Source organism: Centroberyx affinis, unplaced genomic scaffold (assembly GCF_046629955.1).
Source record: "Centroberyx affinis isolate AG114_WGS23_722 - 3 ecotype Tasmania unplaced genomic scaffold, CSIRO-AGI_Caff_v1 ptg000358l_1, whole genome shotgun sequence".
Taxonomy (NCBI): domain Eukaryota; kingdom Metazoa; phylum Chordata; class Actinopteri; order Beryciformes; family Berycidae; genus Centroberyx; species Centroberyx affinis.
The window spans coordinates 233,856-249,571 of record NW_027279029.1 but is presented as its reverse complement, the minus strand read 5'-3'; the positions used below and the strand labels follow the sequence as shown (position 1 = coordinate 249,571).

At 39.6% G+C, this 15,716-nt stretch overlaps 2 protein-coding genes across 2 annotated transcripts; both read right to left on the bottom strand.

Moving 5' to 3' along the window:
- Window positions 1–2,618: 2,618 nt before the first annotated feature.
- stoml3a (stomatin (EPB72)-like 3a) lies at window positions 2,619–6,178 on the bottom strand. Its single transcript, XM_071515524.1, has 7 exons — window positions 6,100–6,178; window positions 5,502–5,605; window positions 4,993–5,065; window positions 4,488–4,570; window positions 4,085–4,288; window positions 2,983–3,117; window positions 2,619–2,810 (listed from the first exon to the last, which is right to left on the bottom strand). Exons 1-7 carry the CDS (start codon window positions 6,176–6,178, stop codon window positions 2,619–2,621), a joined length of 870 nt encoding a protein of 289 aa, XP_071371625.1.
- A 2,616-nt stretch (window positions 6,179–8,794) lies between these two features.
- slc25a15a (solute carrier family 25 member 15a) lies at window positions 8,795–14,806 on the bottom strand. Its single transcript, XM_071515516.1, has 7 exons — window positions 14,681–14,806; window positions 13,885–13,963; window positions 13,142–13,400; window positions 12,106–12,246; window positions 11,822–11,997; window positions 9,776–9,934; window positions 8,795–9,210 (listed from the first exon to the last, which is right to left on the bottom strand). The coding sequence occupies exons 2-7, from the start codon at window positions 13,937–13,939 to the stop codon at window positions 9,089–9,091; spliced, it is 912 nt and encodes a 303-aa protein (XP_071371617.1). The 5' UTR covers window positions 13,940–13,963; window positions 14,681–14,806; the 3' UTR covers window positions 8,795–9,088.
- Between the last annotated feature and the right edge of the window lie 910 nt (window positions 14,807–15,716).

Genomic DNA, 15,716 nt, shown 5'->3' with positions numbered 1-15,716 from the left:
ATCATCTGCATCTCCACCTTCTCATCCAGTGCTCAGGATGATGGATGTATGAGACTATAGGAAACATCAAAAGTGCAACGATGAACACAAGAAGCGCCTTTGCTATCCATTTTCTCCCACCAGCAATGTCTTTCAAGGCACAGGCAATACTTTGAGTAACATCACAAATAAAACATCTACCTACAGTAGCTTACTCGCAAAGTAACAGTTTGGATTCTTCTTTGGGGCACGTTTACCTTCTTGTGTGGACATACAGTACGTATCAGTATTGGATTAATGACTACCTGGCCATCGAACCTCAGCCATTCCCACTCATCCTACTTTCTCCTCAAACAGCTAGTTATCTCAGCTGGCCTGAAATGTATGGTTACAACGACATAACTCAGAAATTCACTGAACTGCCAATATAATGGAACTATATTATTGATGTTCATTTGTAATTACTGTACATGTATCTCGACATTTCTGCTCTCTGTAAAGCATGTACTGTCTTCCAATTAGGATGTTCCTGAGAACTTTTTTTTTTTTTGGGACAACCTGCAGCATGAGGATATGGAGTAGAAGGGACAAACTGTTGGGTCAATCGTTAACTTTTTTCAAAGTGCAGGCGCAACACAAGTTACCTCTCATTTCTAACAAAACAAAGCCAGGATCGTTTAAAATAAACCACCAAGGAATAAATCATTGAATTAAACAGTTCATTATGTACCATAGCTATAATATTGTGGACAGACACAAACTAATCTTCACACCTTTTGTGTGTGGGATGGTGCCCCTCGCCTACAGTCTGGTTGAAATTAATGTACCTATTTTCAAAGTGCAGGCTAGTCACGTCTCATTTCTCACAAAAAAACAAAAACTGTAGGATTTTACTGAAACCGCCAAAGAGGAGATTGTTAAACAAAGCAGTTCACCATGTACTGTAGCTGTCATATGTCTGGAGTCAGTTGCTGCAAAATTAGCCATAAAATGTGCAGGCACTGACTTCTTATGAAATAGTATTGACTAGAACGATTGGCAATTAAACAAGTTGCATATCTAACAGACATTTTATGGAAAATAATGATGTACTTGGACTAGTACAGTACAACTTAAACAGTGTGACTCTGTCTTTTTTCTGCTCATGCTAACTGCTTTAAGTGTACCTTATCATCTCTCTTGCAACTGGCTGGAATTGTTGCTGTCTTTTGCATCGCTGGTTTACTGAGTTGTATCATAAGTACGGTTTGAACTTCACCACAGACAACCTCATAAGCAAATGTGGGGGGAAAAAACACCATTGTGGCTTCCAATCTTTCATGCTCCATTTGTATCTCCATTTGACTTTTAGGAAAATTCCTGTCGAGAAAAATGATTGAATTTGATAAATAATTGAAACCGATTGAAATAAGCATGATAACCATGAAATTCTGCAAGCTGTTACCTCATTTCTCATAGTAGAGAATAATCTCAGGTTTTGAGGAGAATTATGACTCATCAAAGGGAAGCAACTGCCATAATGTTTTATTTATTTCTCAATAATTGTACTTTTTTTTTTTAACTTATGCTCATGTTTACATAAAACCTCTCAGCTCAATTGTCTGTTTTGCAACAGATACCATTCCCTTGTGTAGAATTATTCCCTATTATTTGGATGTACAGAATATTTAAAAGTATTTTAAAGAGCTTAGTGCAGTCAGCAATTACGAAAAGAAAAAATAGATTAGAGAAATATTGCTTTATTAACTGTTATAATAAAAAATAACCCCCCCCCCGCCCCCCAAGACATTCAATATGGAAATATGCTGAAACAGAGACTTTGCTGTAGCGGAGTTGCATTTGCTGTCTTTGGACAACGGTTACGGCACCGAGCTAATTACATTTAGCTTAGTATTATTGTATACTGTGTACTGGAAGGTAGTGGAAATGATATTACTCTATCAGGTACTCCAACTGCACTGATTGCCTCTGTGTCCTGTGGACATGACCTTGTACTCATTTACTGAATGTTTGTTTGACACTAGAATAGGTTTTGTTTACAGTAAATCCAATGTCAGAGAAGGTCGGTGTATCACATGGCTGTTGATACTTCTGTTGATTGTTTACAGGATTTATGTTGTAAAGATTGTATTCAGTATTTCAGTAAATCATTATGCTCTGGATAAGTTAATATGAACGCATGTCTTTTTAAAATTGTCTTGCATTGTTTTTTGTTTTTCATTGTTCTTTTTATTTTATTTTTTCCAGAACTACGACTGTAGCTTAGTTGGTTAAAATATTGTGGTCAGTGATGAGACACTAATGTCTGTACTGTATATGTTGCACTTTGGATTTAAATATTAAATCACAGTAAGAAAATAAGTGTGTACAAAGGTTATATTTGATTTAGATATACCCTTGAATATACCATTATGTTGTTGCCATTGTTATAGATAGGGCAATGACATAGAGCACTCACTCTGTCTTATTAAAAATGAAAAAACCCATATGTGTAGGGAACTCTTCAGCGGTAAAAATGCAAGGCCACATACAGTATCTTTGACTATACCAAAACAGATACAACTGAACCTAAATAACACAATGCAAATCTGTCTTAATTCTGGCTTTTAGAGTACAGTAAATGCTGCTTTAGAAAGTCATCACTTCCTATTGATGAAATGTTGTATCATGTCTATGGGCAGAGGGAAGATGATGGTGGAGTTCTTCTCTGCTGCAACATGGGTAAGGGTCTGCAGGTAACGCAGCTGGAGAGCAGACGGTGACTCAGCAATCACCAGAGAGGCTTCTTTCAGCGCCCTGGAGGCCTTCATCTCTCCCTCAGCAGCAATAACCTACAATACAGACAGATGCTGATCATTTCTGCTGCCATTCTGAGACCATATCAAATTCACTGTATCAGCTTCCCATCTTTTTCATGGTTGCACGGTTAGAATATATCAAGAGGAAATTGTAGGGCTTAAGACATTATTGATCCATTGTTTAATCCTCCATTGCCCCCTTCACCTTCGCCCTGGCCTCCCGGCTGGCCTCTGCCTCTGTTGCCATGGCTCTCTGCAGCTGCAGAGGCAACTTCACATCTTTGACTTCGACACGCTCCACTTTAATACCCCATGAATCAGTGGCTTCATCCAGGGCCTCCTGCAGCGAAAATTGTAATAACAAGCATTAGACCATCTATTTTTTTTTCTTAAAGTAATAGTTCACCCTAAAATGAAAATTCAGTCATTATGTATGTCAGTTGAAACGCCATCAAAGTTTGTAAGACTAACACACAGCGAGTGAGCCCTTGTAGTTCCATTTCAGCCGTCTCCCAACTATTGAATTCATCTTTTTACAGCTCCAAAAAAACATATTTCTCCAAACAGCTCGTGCAGCATAATCCAAGTGTTTTGTAGCCAAACAATTGCACTGTGGATCCAAAAGTTAGTCCTTGTAGTTCTATTTCAGCCATCTCCCAACTATTGAAGTTAACAAGGCCATCGTTTTACAGCTCCCAAAAAAAAAGCATAAAATGTCCATCATATTTCTCCAAACAGCTACAGTGTTTTGGAGCCAAACGATTGCACTGTGGATCCAAAAGTCCAATATTTACCTCATTATCTCCTATATTTTCCTCACTGATAAAGCTTTGCTCTAGAACATGCCAACAGTTGTGTGCCTGGTTATGCAGGCAACCAGAGCATTGTAATTGTCATAAGGACAATATAGGAGATAATTATGTAAATATTGGACTTTTGGATCCACAGTGTAATCATTTGGCTACAAAACACTTGGATTATGCTGCATTGGGATTTGGGATTTGATGGGTCTTTTCTGCTTTTTTGGATCTGTAAACAGATATGGCCCTGTTAACTTTAACAGTTTGGGAGAGGGCTAAAATGGAGCTATGGGGGCTAACTTGTTGTGTGTTTGGTGTGGTCCTACGAACTTCGATGGAGTTTCAGCTGATGTAGGGGTGAGTAGGTATCGACCGCATTTTCATTTTAAGGTCAACCATTCCTTTAAAAGCTTTCTATAGTTGCTAAAATTGTTAAGATTCACCATTCACCTATCCTTCAGCACCACATAAACCTTACCACCACAATACACACAGCTTTGTTCCCACCTGCATGCTATGTGATATGCCCTCTCTGTCAGACAACAGTTCTGCAAGGTTCTTGGTACCGAGCACGTTCCTCAGGGTGGTCTGTGCCAGCATCCGTGTAGATGAGTGGGCATTGGACACGTTGGCCACAGCTGAGATGGGGCAATATATCCGGAAGTACACCACACCATCCACAGACACTGTCACTGAGTCTTTGGTTAGGATCTACAGGAGGTAAAATGTGCTATTATGATGCTTTCACTGGTGAGATCACCCAAGAAGACACTAAGACAAGCTATTTAAACTGGGTATTGACCATATTAACTGTAGACACTGGCCCAATGCTATAGGAGTTTTTGAGAGACACAAATGATATTCCCATATTTGGGATGCACCATGAAAACGCAAACATAGAAAACTTTACCTCTTGTGGAGGAATGTCGAAGGATACGGTTCTCAAATCCACTTTCACAAAGGTATCAGTGCAGGGTAGAACAAAGAAAAGTCCTGAAAAGAAGATTAAGACCCTGCATTCACTGCCTCAGTCCGAGTCAAAAAGTCCTTTGAGAATCTAATTGGACATTCCTGTAGAAGTTGTTCCAAACATAACAGAATCTCACAATCAGTCTTTTAACATCCAATTGGACAGTCCAACAGGCTTGACAGAGTCCAATAAAGTTCAGATAGAAGTCCTACAGGGTTTTTGAAACATACAATTTTAAACATGAACATAAACAAAACACATAAATTCAACTGGATTGTCAAATAGAATCTTAAAGGATTGGTTTAAAAAGATGATAGATCCTCATTGGATTGTCGTTTGGAACCAATTTGTATAATGGTTTCTGAACAGCCAGAGTCTACCAGTTGCTGAAGAGGCTTTCCACAATGTATATTATAGCACAGTAAACAATATTCAAATAACGCACCTGGTCCTTTGGCTTTCTTGTCTGCGATCCGACCAAGTCTAAATATGACGGCTCGCTCGTACTCCTGGACAATCTGGATGTTAGAGATATATAAGCAGAACATAAGAAGAACCATGAGCAAATGAACAATTGAAAAAAATGTATGTCAAGTGGCCCACATTGTTTCATTATTAGGGTTAGACCGATAAACCAGTTTGCTGATATATCGAGCTGATGGGCTATTGTCATTTTATTAAATATAGGATATCAGCTAATAGGCTACATGTATGTTTGTTTGCATAATTACATTTAAGAATAGTTATAAAAAATATTGCATAACTGCTAGTCAGTGTGATCAAAATACAATTTCAGAGGCTTTCCCACCCTTCCAAGAATAAAATACTGGGGGGAATATCAGGCACAAAATATCGGCTATCGACAGTTTCAATACAAAGATGTTATTATTGGCCTTCAGAAACCCATATCAATCAAAACATAATCATTATTATTTAACGCTGTGAATACTCTACCTTGAGACAAGTGAATATTGTGAAAGGGAAGGTTGCTAAAACAAAGAGCATTGATATGAAGACCAACAGCCAACCGCAACATCCCAGCCTCCCTGAGGTTTTATCTGTAGAGGAAATGGACAGCACTTTACCAGCTTCTATTGGAGTGCAACTTGAGTTTTACATCATCATCCATCATCATTAAATTATTCCATACTCCTCCTCAGATGGATGTAGCTGTTTTGTTCACACAACGAAATAGTAATAGCAATCCAATGGAACAGCACCTTTCACCTAACAGTGATTATTGGATGTACACTTCTCAGTTATTACTAATGATCTAACTAATCCCTATGGGAGGTCACGTTATTTCGAATACTCCTGAGTCACAGTTGTGTGTGTTGTAAAGCTACTGAACCGTGGATATCACCCTAAAAAGTACCCAATGCCCTATCAGATAATAAGAATAAGAGTAAGAATTGCAAACTGCACGATCAAAGCAAGTTGTTAAAAAGCACTTCACAATGTTTTATGATAGTCAAAGTATAAAAGTGGCTGTTTAAAAAAAATAATAAGTTAAAAAGATTTTTATTTTAGAACTTAAAAAGCATTTACATACCTTCTATGTTGTCTGGGGAGCTGATTTGAACTTTACCTTGAGTAACCATCTCTGCCGTGCTGCTCGTTGTTGAGATCATTAGTGAGTAAGATGCAGGTATGATGGAGAGAAGGCAGCTAGTCACTTGTTAACCAGTCTGTTGTTCCTCCCCGCAGGGTGTGGCCTATCCTCTTCCCTCATCCCCTGTTGCCGTCCACGAGCATGTGACACACACTCGTACTCCCACCTGAAGGTGTGTGACTGCTGGATTCACTTAGTGGGTGGCAACAGGTAACAAGAAACACAGATCCTTAACAACTTCTACTTTTGTATTGGAAAGCCTCAGGTTGAGCTCTTGTGTTTTTCCATGGTGCTTTTACATCCACATCCACGAGTCAGCCACCTGTTGAGCGTAGTTTATGAATAAACAATACATGGTATCTTGACACCAGGTTGACGAAACATGATAGCTGCTGCAAGCAAGATGAAGCGATCATGTCGCTCCTGTGTTTTACTGGAATTCTGTCTGCATTTGAAATGCATTGAGTTTAAGTTTATTTCAGAATGCATTTATCTGCATTTGAAATGCACAAAACGGCACCATGAGATTCTGGTGTTGTGGCTCAATGAGATTTCTTTTGCTCAAATCAGGTGAGAATGTTATGTTGTATATATGGAATTAAAGGTTTATTAGGGTGCTCAAAATGTAGATACATAAGAGTGTAGTTCAGACAACACAAGAGAGAGAGGGGGAGATACAGAGAGAGAGAGAGAGAGAGAGAGAGAGAGAAAATAAGAGACAGTGTGTGTGTGTGTGTGAGAAAGAGAGAGAGAGAGAGAAAGAGAGAGAGAGAGAGAGAGAGAAGAAAGGAGGGAGAGAGTCAGACAGAAAGAGGGAAGCAGAAAGAGTGAGAGAAAGGAGAGGGGGAAGGAGGGAGAGAGAGAGAGATGAAGGGAGACACACACATCCTCGCACATGTGCACACACACATACAACCAGACCTTTTCTTTTTTAACAATAAATTTTCTTCAGAAAAATCTACTTATCATTTATTATTTATTACTATTATTATTAATACTAATAGTAGTATTAGTATAATTAATTACAGTAATAAGAAAGTACATAAAAACAGCAACAAAACCATAATAAAAAACAAAAAATAAAAATAATACAATAATATAATTTGTATGATATGAAGTATAGAGAGAGTGTGAACCACTGAGTATTACAGTAAGAGCTGAAATGTGAGCTGGGTGTTACCATGAAGCTGAGGTGGGTGGCGGGTCTCCAGTGTTTTTAGGGCCATAGAGATGAATCGCCAGTCAGGTTCATTATCTTCTTCGTCTCAACAATCAGTTTGCAGAATCAGTTTCCCATGGCCTTGGACCTGAAGGAGACCTGGCCAGTGTCTTTTACTTTTTGGATGACTATCCACCACCACATACGTTTTTCAGCGAGGTCTCTTTAATGAACTGTCATATGATGCTTGGCCACATGAGAGCCAAACCCAGCAAGTACCAACCGGCTAAATGACATGGCATGTGATTCCAGGTTTAGTTGCTCACAAGCACATTTTTGCACATTTCATTGAGTTTAAGTTTATTTCAGAATGTTTTATCTGTGATTGTTTTGTTGATTCTATTCTATAAGTCTGAAAAAAAAGGCATGAATTTCAAGGGTCAAAAACAGTCTACAGTAGTCTGGCAAAGTATTTAGCCCCTTGTTTCTTTTGGGCTTGATTTGTTTCATATCACATCACATTACTCAGACTTCCTGTCAGTTGTAGTTTCTAGGTTTTCACAATATTTAAAAATAATACAGAGGATTCACTTCCCCAGTTTTACTATGACAGTCAATATGGACATTGTACAAGGGAAACTCAACTACAAACTGCACCCACTTTATTTTCCCATGGAAGCAAGACAATAACATCTAGCTTTGACTCCTCAGAGAAAGGGACTCCAGTGCCATCCATTGCTAAATCATGTATTCTACACTTTACTCTGTTATTGTGATACCAGACTAACACTCTAAAAACCCTTTCTGATGTTCATAAGGGATAGTATAGCAAGAGATGCAGGTTTGGAACATTTCTGAAAGAAGAACCTTATTCAAAAAACGTACAAATCAAAGTTTGCAGTGATTAATTCCAACATAGTGTATGTTGTCCCAGTTGTGAGCACTGATTCAAACAGCATTTATCCAGGAATTTACTGCCAATTGTCAGCGTTCTTGTCTTGAAAGAACCCTCTGATGGATCATGGCTTCGTATTGATCAGGATATCTGTCAGTGGGATACTTGATGGAGATTTAAACTGAATGGTTTACAGCAGCAGAGGGTAATGCGATTTTGAATTACATATCTAGTGCCACTGAACAACAATCTAAGAAATTATAAGAAATAAGTGAAAAACTTGCAAACATCTTTTACTTGAGGAATAAAAAATGATGAGCATTCAGTCAGGATATTGTATTCTTCTTAAACGTCACTGGTGTAGTTGAGCACAAAGATCGGAGACTAATTAGCCCCCTTTGAAGACAAGTCAAACCGGCTGTTCATGTGCTGGTCTACAGGCCTTCTGCGTTCTTGTTATGATTTGACTGGCAAATACCTCTGTGAATGCTCACTGACAAATATGCAGAGAGGTGCAGGAGAGGCATCATCTATCATGTTGTAACATATTCACAACTATACATAATAAAGTATTATACTCAGATTGAAGAATTTAAAGATTAAAATCTTTATTTGAAACTACTGTGGCCAGCACAGCACAGGAAAATGCAGTGTGTGTGCGCATGTGTTTCACGAGATATTATAAAACAGCCATAGCAAAAACACCATTGTTGGCATTATTTGTAGAGAACATTTAAAAAAGATACAATACAAATTTTGGTCACGTTAACTTCCAAATGTGCACCCTTTAAAATACAAATACTAGAGGAAAAGGCAGTGTTTCAGCAGACTTCAAGTACTTCAGAATGCTTCAAGTGGAAAGATGCTCCACATCATCAGGCATCAAACCTCTCCATCATCATTTTGCGACTCAGCTCATAAGCCAGGAAGAGGGCTCCATTGGCAGGGAAGGTCCGTATCATGGTAGGAGTTAAGCCAGAGTACAGAGGGCTGAATCCTGTGGGACAGAGGAGAGTCAAATGACTGAACACGTCGTTCCCCAGAGATGATGCAGGCTCCCCTCAGACCAATCAGTAACAAGATGCATCATCCCTGCAAGCTCCAGCAAATTCGGACCAGTGGTGTTGCAGTTTTGGACTTTCATAAGCTTTTGACAACAAAAACAAGTAATGTTGGATATTCAGGTTATTTCTGATGTTGTTCAAAGTAGAATGGGAGAGAGTGGAGTATAGACTATGTATGCGTGTCGAAGTCACCAGTGCTTCTCTACTAGTGTGAACCAAGGTTAGTAAGGAGCCAAAACCAAAATTATACAATCACTGTCCTTCAAACCATCACTTTATGGTCACATGGCCTAACCAGTACACTGGCTCTGCTCTCCTATTCTTCACGAATATGGTCTGAATCTAGAGTTGTAACAGACTAAAAGAAGACCTGAAAAGATACAAATAGAATATAGATTGCCTAGGGAAACTAAAATACATACACTTTCATCTGAGAAAATGTGAGAACTGGACATATTTGGGTACATTTCTGCTTTGAGATCCATATTAAAATCTTACCCTCATTGCGTATGATACCCATGAAGGTCTTGATGAAGCCCTCTTGCCTCCCAGCTAAGGAATACACCTGGATCCTGGATTTGACACAGTCTATGGGGTAGACCGCCAGCCAAAGACAGGCTCCCCCAAACCCACCGCTGAACATAAGTGGAAGAATGCCTGCAGAGACAAAGAATCATTTTGTGGGAGCAGTCAACAAAACTAACTATATGTCTTTCAGTTTCAGGTTCAGTGTCACTGTTCAGCTGGCAATACTGCAATATTATTTCAAACTGCCTTACCTGCTGCCTGGACCCACTTCCTACAACCTTTTTTAAAACTGTACTCAACTGTTTAACTAAGGAGGTGCCACAAATTGTTAACTACTCCCTCCAGTCTGGTGCTTTCCCAAGTGCTCTTAAAACTGCTGTCATAAAACCTTTGCTAAAAAAGAACAATCTAGATCCTTCAATCATGAGTAATTACAGACCAATCTCACATCTCCTGTTTCTCAGTAAGATTCTTGAAAAAATTGTGTTTAATCAACTGAATAGCTACCTAATAACAAATGACCTGTTTGATGTTTTTCAGTCTGGTTTTAGATCTCACCACAGCTCCGAAACTGCCCTTGTTAAAGTTGTAAATTATCTCCACATGAACACTGACTCCGGTAAACTCCCAATTCTCGTACTCCTGGATCTCAGTGCCGCGTTCAACACTGTGGATCATGAGATTCTACTAGACAGACTACAAAACTGGGTAGGACTGTCCGGTCCTGTTCTAAATTGGTTCAGAACCTACCTACTAGACAGGGATTTCTTTGTCTCTATTGAAAATTTTGCATCTGATAAAGTCGCTGTGACCTGTGGGGTTCCACAGGGCTCAATCCTTGGTCCACTTCTGTTCAATTAATATATGCTTCCGCTTGGACATATCATAAAGAAACACATTATACAATACCATAATTAGGCGGATGACACGCAACTTTACATCTCCCTCTCTCCCAATGATTTAAGCCCTGTGGAAACACTTATTAAATGCATTAAGGACATTAATACATGGATGGACCAAAATGTCTTGCAACTAAATAGTGACAGTTATTATTTTAGGTGCAAAAGCAAAGAGACAGGAAATTGCGGCCTACCTCAGTACCTTTTCTCTGGAGAGCAAAGAACATGCCAGGAATCTTGGTGTAATCATCGATGCTGATCTTAACTTTCACTGTCATATCAATAATGTCACAAGATCAGCTTTCTATCACCTCAAAAATGTTTCAAAAAGTAGAGGCTTTCTGTCTAAATCGGATGCTGAGAAACTGGTACATGCCTTTGTCACAAGCAGACTCGACTATTGCAATGGTCTTTTTTCTGGAGTCTTTTTTCTGGATAACTACAGCTTATACAGAATGCTGCTGCATGAATTTTAACCAGGACCAAGAAAAACGCACACATTACACCTGTTCTTAAATCCTTGCATTGGCTTCCAGTAAATGTTAGAATTGATATTCAAATCCTCCTACTTGTCTACAAGGCTCTGAATGGCCCTTCTCCACATTATATTAAGGAATTGCTTGTGCCATATCAACTAACAAGAAGCCTCAGATCATCAGACAGTGGTCTCCTTGTTGTTCTCTGTGTGCGCTCTAAAGCAGGAGAAGCTGCTTTTAGTTTTTATGCTCCAAACAGATGGAATGCCCTGCCAAGTGACATTAGAGATGCCCCAACGCTTAGTTCTTTTAAAAGTCGACTTAAAACATTTCTTTTTACTGTTGTTTTTAACTAGGTCTTTTGACTTAACACACCAATGTTGCGTTTTTAGAGCAAATGTCTGCTCTTGTTTCACCTGAATTTATATGCACTTTAAATTATCTATGTCCTCCGTATGTTTGTATGTCTTTATGTATGATGATATGTATGTTTGTATTTTATTTTATTATACATGTATTGCTCTTGGCCTTGTGAAGCACATTGTGTTGCTTTCTGTATGAAATGTGCTCTACAAATAAAATTTGACTTGACTTGACTTGACTTACAATTTGATGGTTATTTGGAAATTTCCATGCCATACCTATGCCATCCTTGTCTGTGCCCATGTACTGGGCAAACGTAGAACGGCTAAGTTCATAGGCTCCAAAAAAGCAGAAGTAACCCGGTATCTCCCTCACGATGGTGGTTGTCAGTCCTTGGTAGAAACCCAGGGGACCGTCCTTCTTCAGCACCGTCTTTACTACTGTCCACACTGTGCTGAAGTCACACCAGAACACACAACACAGTTAAAACCACATTAGTTGAAACAACCTCGTACATCCCACGCTCTGCTCCAATCCAAAATCTCTTTTTCGTCTCACTGACCTTCTCTGTCCGCTTGCTATCTTGCCAGATGCCTCCATTTCATGCATGGCCTGCAGGCGACATTTCACCAGCTCAGTGGGGCACAATGCCATGGAGGAGAAGATGGAGGCTAGTGACCCCGCGCAGGCCTTCTGGATATCACTGACGGGGAACGATGAGGGGTACAGCGGAGGAAACAAACAAACAAAAAGGTAATGAAGCAATACCTCTAGCTATCTGTTGCAGGAGATCTATTTGTACTAAACCCTTCAACATGGGCGGCACGGCGGCTAAGTTGTTAGTGCTATCCCCTCACAGCGAGAAGGCTGTGGGTTCGAATCTCCTCCCCGATCCTTTCTGTGTGGCATTTGCATGTTCTCCCCGTGTTTGCGTGGGTTTCTTCCCACAGTTCAGGTGAAATGGAGACTCTAAATTGCCCATAGGCGTGTGTTTGTGCGTAGTATGGTATATCATGTATATGATGTAGTATAGGATGTATATATATGTAGTTTGTATCCATGATATAGTATGTATATGACATGTACTGTACATGATGCTATGTAAAGCCCTTTGAGACATGCGTGTGATAAAGGACTATATAAATAAACAAAACAAGACTTACTAATTAACATATAGGATTTTGACTAATCAATGTATAGAAGTTTGAGGATAATTACATACTACACACAGGTGTAATGCCTTAAGTTGTTTGTAGTGCTGGGGAGAAACTAAACAAAGGTAAACCAGGTAAAAGGAGAAAAAAAAAAGGTTTTTTTGTATTTCAGATAGTCAGAAAAAGTCGAGTCAACTGACTGAGTCCAAGATGTCAGAAAAGTGGTCTCAAGACCGAGCCTGGACTCAAGTACGACAGTCCTGGTTCACATGAATATTTCTTATGTCATCCAATAGACATAAGAAACAGACTATATACACACACACACACACACACACACACACACACACACACACACACACACACACACACACACACAGATCATAGCACTAATGATTCCACAAAAAAGTGAATTTTACATGCACAGAAATTCCAGTGTCACACCTGAGAGTGGCAGCTCTATCCATCCCCCTCATGTAGCGGACCACATCTTGGCAGAAGCCGTAACTCAAGAAGAGCACGGCGTTCTCGCTGATGTTGGCTATGAGGGCCGGGGTCGTGCCCTTGTAGAGGCCGCGGAGCCCCACCTGCCTGCAGGTCGACATGAAGCAGTGGACGAAGCCCCGGTACATGGAGGGGAACGTCTGCATCTTCACCTTGGCAGTGTCAAACGGCTGGCCGCTCAGCACACAGGCTGTACCGCCTGGGGAGAGGCGGGACCACAAGGTATGGGGAGATTGATGAGATTGGGAAAAAGAGAAAGAGAGAAAAGATTGGGAATGCCTGTATTAGAGTGGGCTTCATGCTTTATACTCAGTGGTTCTCAACATGGGGTGCGGGGGCCACCAGGGGTCCTTGAGGGGGCTCCAGGGGGGTCCCCAGCAAATTAATCAATTGTTTAACTTCAGCATTATTTAATTTACAAGAAGTGAACACAATTGCAGAAAGTAGAAGAATGACTATTTTGATCATAATTTCACTGTTATCTCTCTACCTTCAACAGAGATAGTCATGGAATTCTGGGCAAAATCATCTAACAATAAAAATATTCTCAGATTTGGGTCAGAGAGACAAAATCTCATCAAATGGGGGTCTCATCAAAAAGGTTGAGAATCACTGCTCTATAGCGCACATTGGTTTACTTTCCCAATAGGGCAGACAAGACAGCACAAACAAGGATAACCTACCTACTGCTCCAGCCGAGAAGTCGATGATTGCCTGAATAATGGGATGTGGAGCCATAATGATTCAGTAGATGTGGTGCACCTGAAAATGACAAAATGCATTACAAAATGTAGGCTATTAAACAACATTAACACAATCCCCTCACGATAAAGAACTAGAGTAATCCGTAACAAATAGGATAGCCCACTATACAAACATCACAGCAAAACAATAAGTCCGTGTAGGAATATTCTAGGAATGATAATAGCCTATTGGAGATAAAAATAAAAATAAAAACATAACATAAAATAACCTACGATAAGTTCACTATAGAGTCACTACTAAAGACTACACACACACACGCACTATAAATCACAATAGGAATATTATTACAATATTATAAAGACTTTTTTCTAGTGTCTCGCAATAATCACTTTCTACAGCATTTTGTTAAACTGTGAAGCAAACCGGTCAACTTCCAAGTCCACCTGTAGGCTTCTCAGTCTGCAGTACAGTATGCAGTAATGTTTGTCAAGTAATGTCAAAGATTAACACGGGTGTTAATCTTGATCGTCGTAGTTGATAAACATTTATTGCACTATACCTGTACAGTTCGCTCTGTTTGCGGGATGTGCTTGATGTTGTTTAGGAGCAGCTATAAAATACAGTCAAACATTCAGGTGTTAAACACCTCAGACGGACTAGACCCTACCGTGTCGTTACCTTTTCATAGCTAACACGTTACCACTTCAGCATCTCAACAGCTCAGAGTTAAAGGTACCTTTTTCTAGTGCGAGAGGATGGAAACATGTAACTCACCTTTCCCTCCAATCATGCCCAGCAATTCACTCACTGTTTGTCTATTTTTACTTGTCGGGTTTTAATAGCTACTTCCGTTTTCTTGGTAACGTTCTCGAGGTCCTTTGGCGGATCGAGAGAAGTCGTTCCTGCAGTGCGTAAAACTGCGCGCATTTACGCACATCTAGCGCGCGCGGGGATCAGGCTCAGTTGCGTCAAGTCTTCCAGAGATAGCAGGGATAATACCGGAAGTGAGCAACTTCCTTCAAAATAAAACACTAAATGACAGAATATTGCTTTAGACAATAGATAATTTAGACAAACACAATAACAGATTCCTCCTGACGATGTATTGTTTGTTTTCACTCTGGTATTTCGACAAAATACAAATATATATAATATAAATAGTATTTATTTTAATATAATAATGGGAAGTTCTATGTTTTAATTTAAGCTGGCTTGACAAAGGTGCCGGGCTAAAATCGAAGATACTGTATATCTTCCCAGCGTTTTAGCTGATAAACTACACCAGATTTTAGTTGGTAAAGAACCCGAATAATAAAGCAGAGTAAAGGCTCCTGCACCTCGCCTTTCAGTGTAGCGTTAATCTTAGTCACGTTTAACAAATAAAGGCGGAAGAGTCTATACGTATTGAGACGTCTCTTTGGTTGTAAAGAGTAATACCTTGAAATGTCCACAAGATGTCAACACACTCCACAGTTGGCCATACACACCACCTTCTGGTCTAAGTAGGACATGTTTGGATGCCAGTCTCTATGCAACACAAATCTCTAATTACTCTTCTGCCAAAATTATATTGGTCTTTTTGTTCTGTTTCCTCACAACTTTACTATTTCAAATGGGATAATCGGTCAATATTGCATCCAATATCTAACCAGATTAATATGAAATACAGAATATATAATACTGTATTGTATACGATTGTAATGACCAATGACCTATTATAACCTGTGTCAAACTCGTACGGGCTAGTCTCATTGGCTTCCAGACTTTCTATTAAGCTTTTGTATTTAAGTAGGCTACCCACAATGTGAAC

Coding starts and splice junctions, on each gene's coding strand:
- stoml3a (XM_071515524.1), bottom strand. CDS start 6,178: ATGATCTCAACAACGAGCAGCACGGCAGAGATGGTTACTCAAGGTAAA. Junction 5,606..6,099: donor CTCCCCAGACAACATAGAAG/GTATGTAAATGC, acceptor TTTCCTCTACAG/ATAAAACCTCAGGGAGGCTG. Junction 5,066..5,501: donor CAATATTCACTTGTCTCAAG/GTAGAGTATTCA, acceptor TCTAACATCCAG/ATTGTCCAGGAGTACGAGCG.
- slc25a15a (XM_071515516.1), bottom strand. CDS start 13,939: ATGGCTCCACATCCCATTATTCAGGCAATCATCGACTTCTCGGCTGGA. Junction 9,935..11,821: donor CACAGACAAGGATGGCATAG/GTATGGCATGGA, acceptor TTGTCTCTGCAG/GCATTCTTCCACTTATGTTC. Junction 9,211..9,775: donor GGGTATCATACGCAATGAGG/GTAAGATTTTAA, acceptor TCTGTCCCACAG/GATTCAGCCCTCTGTACTCT.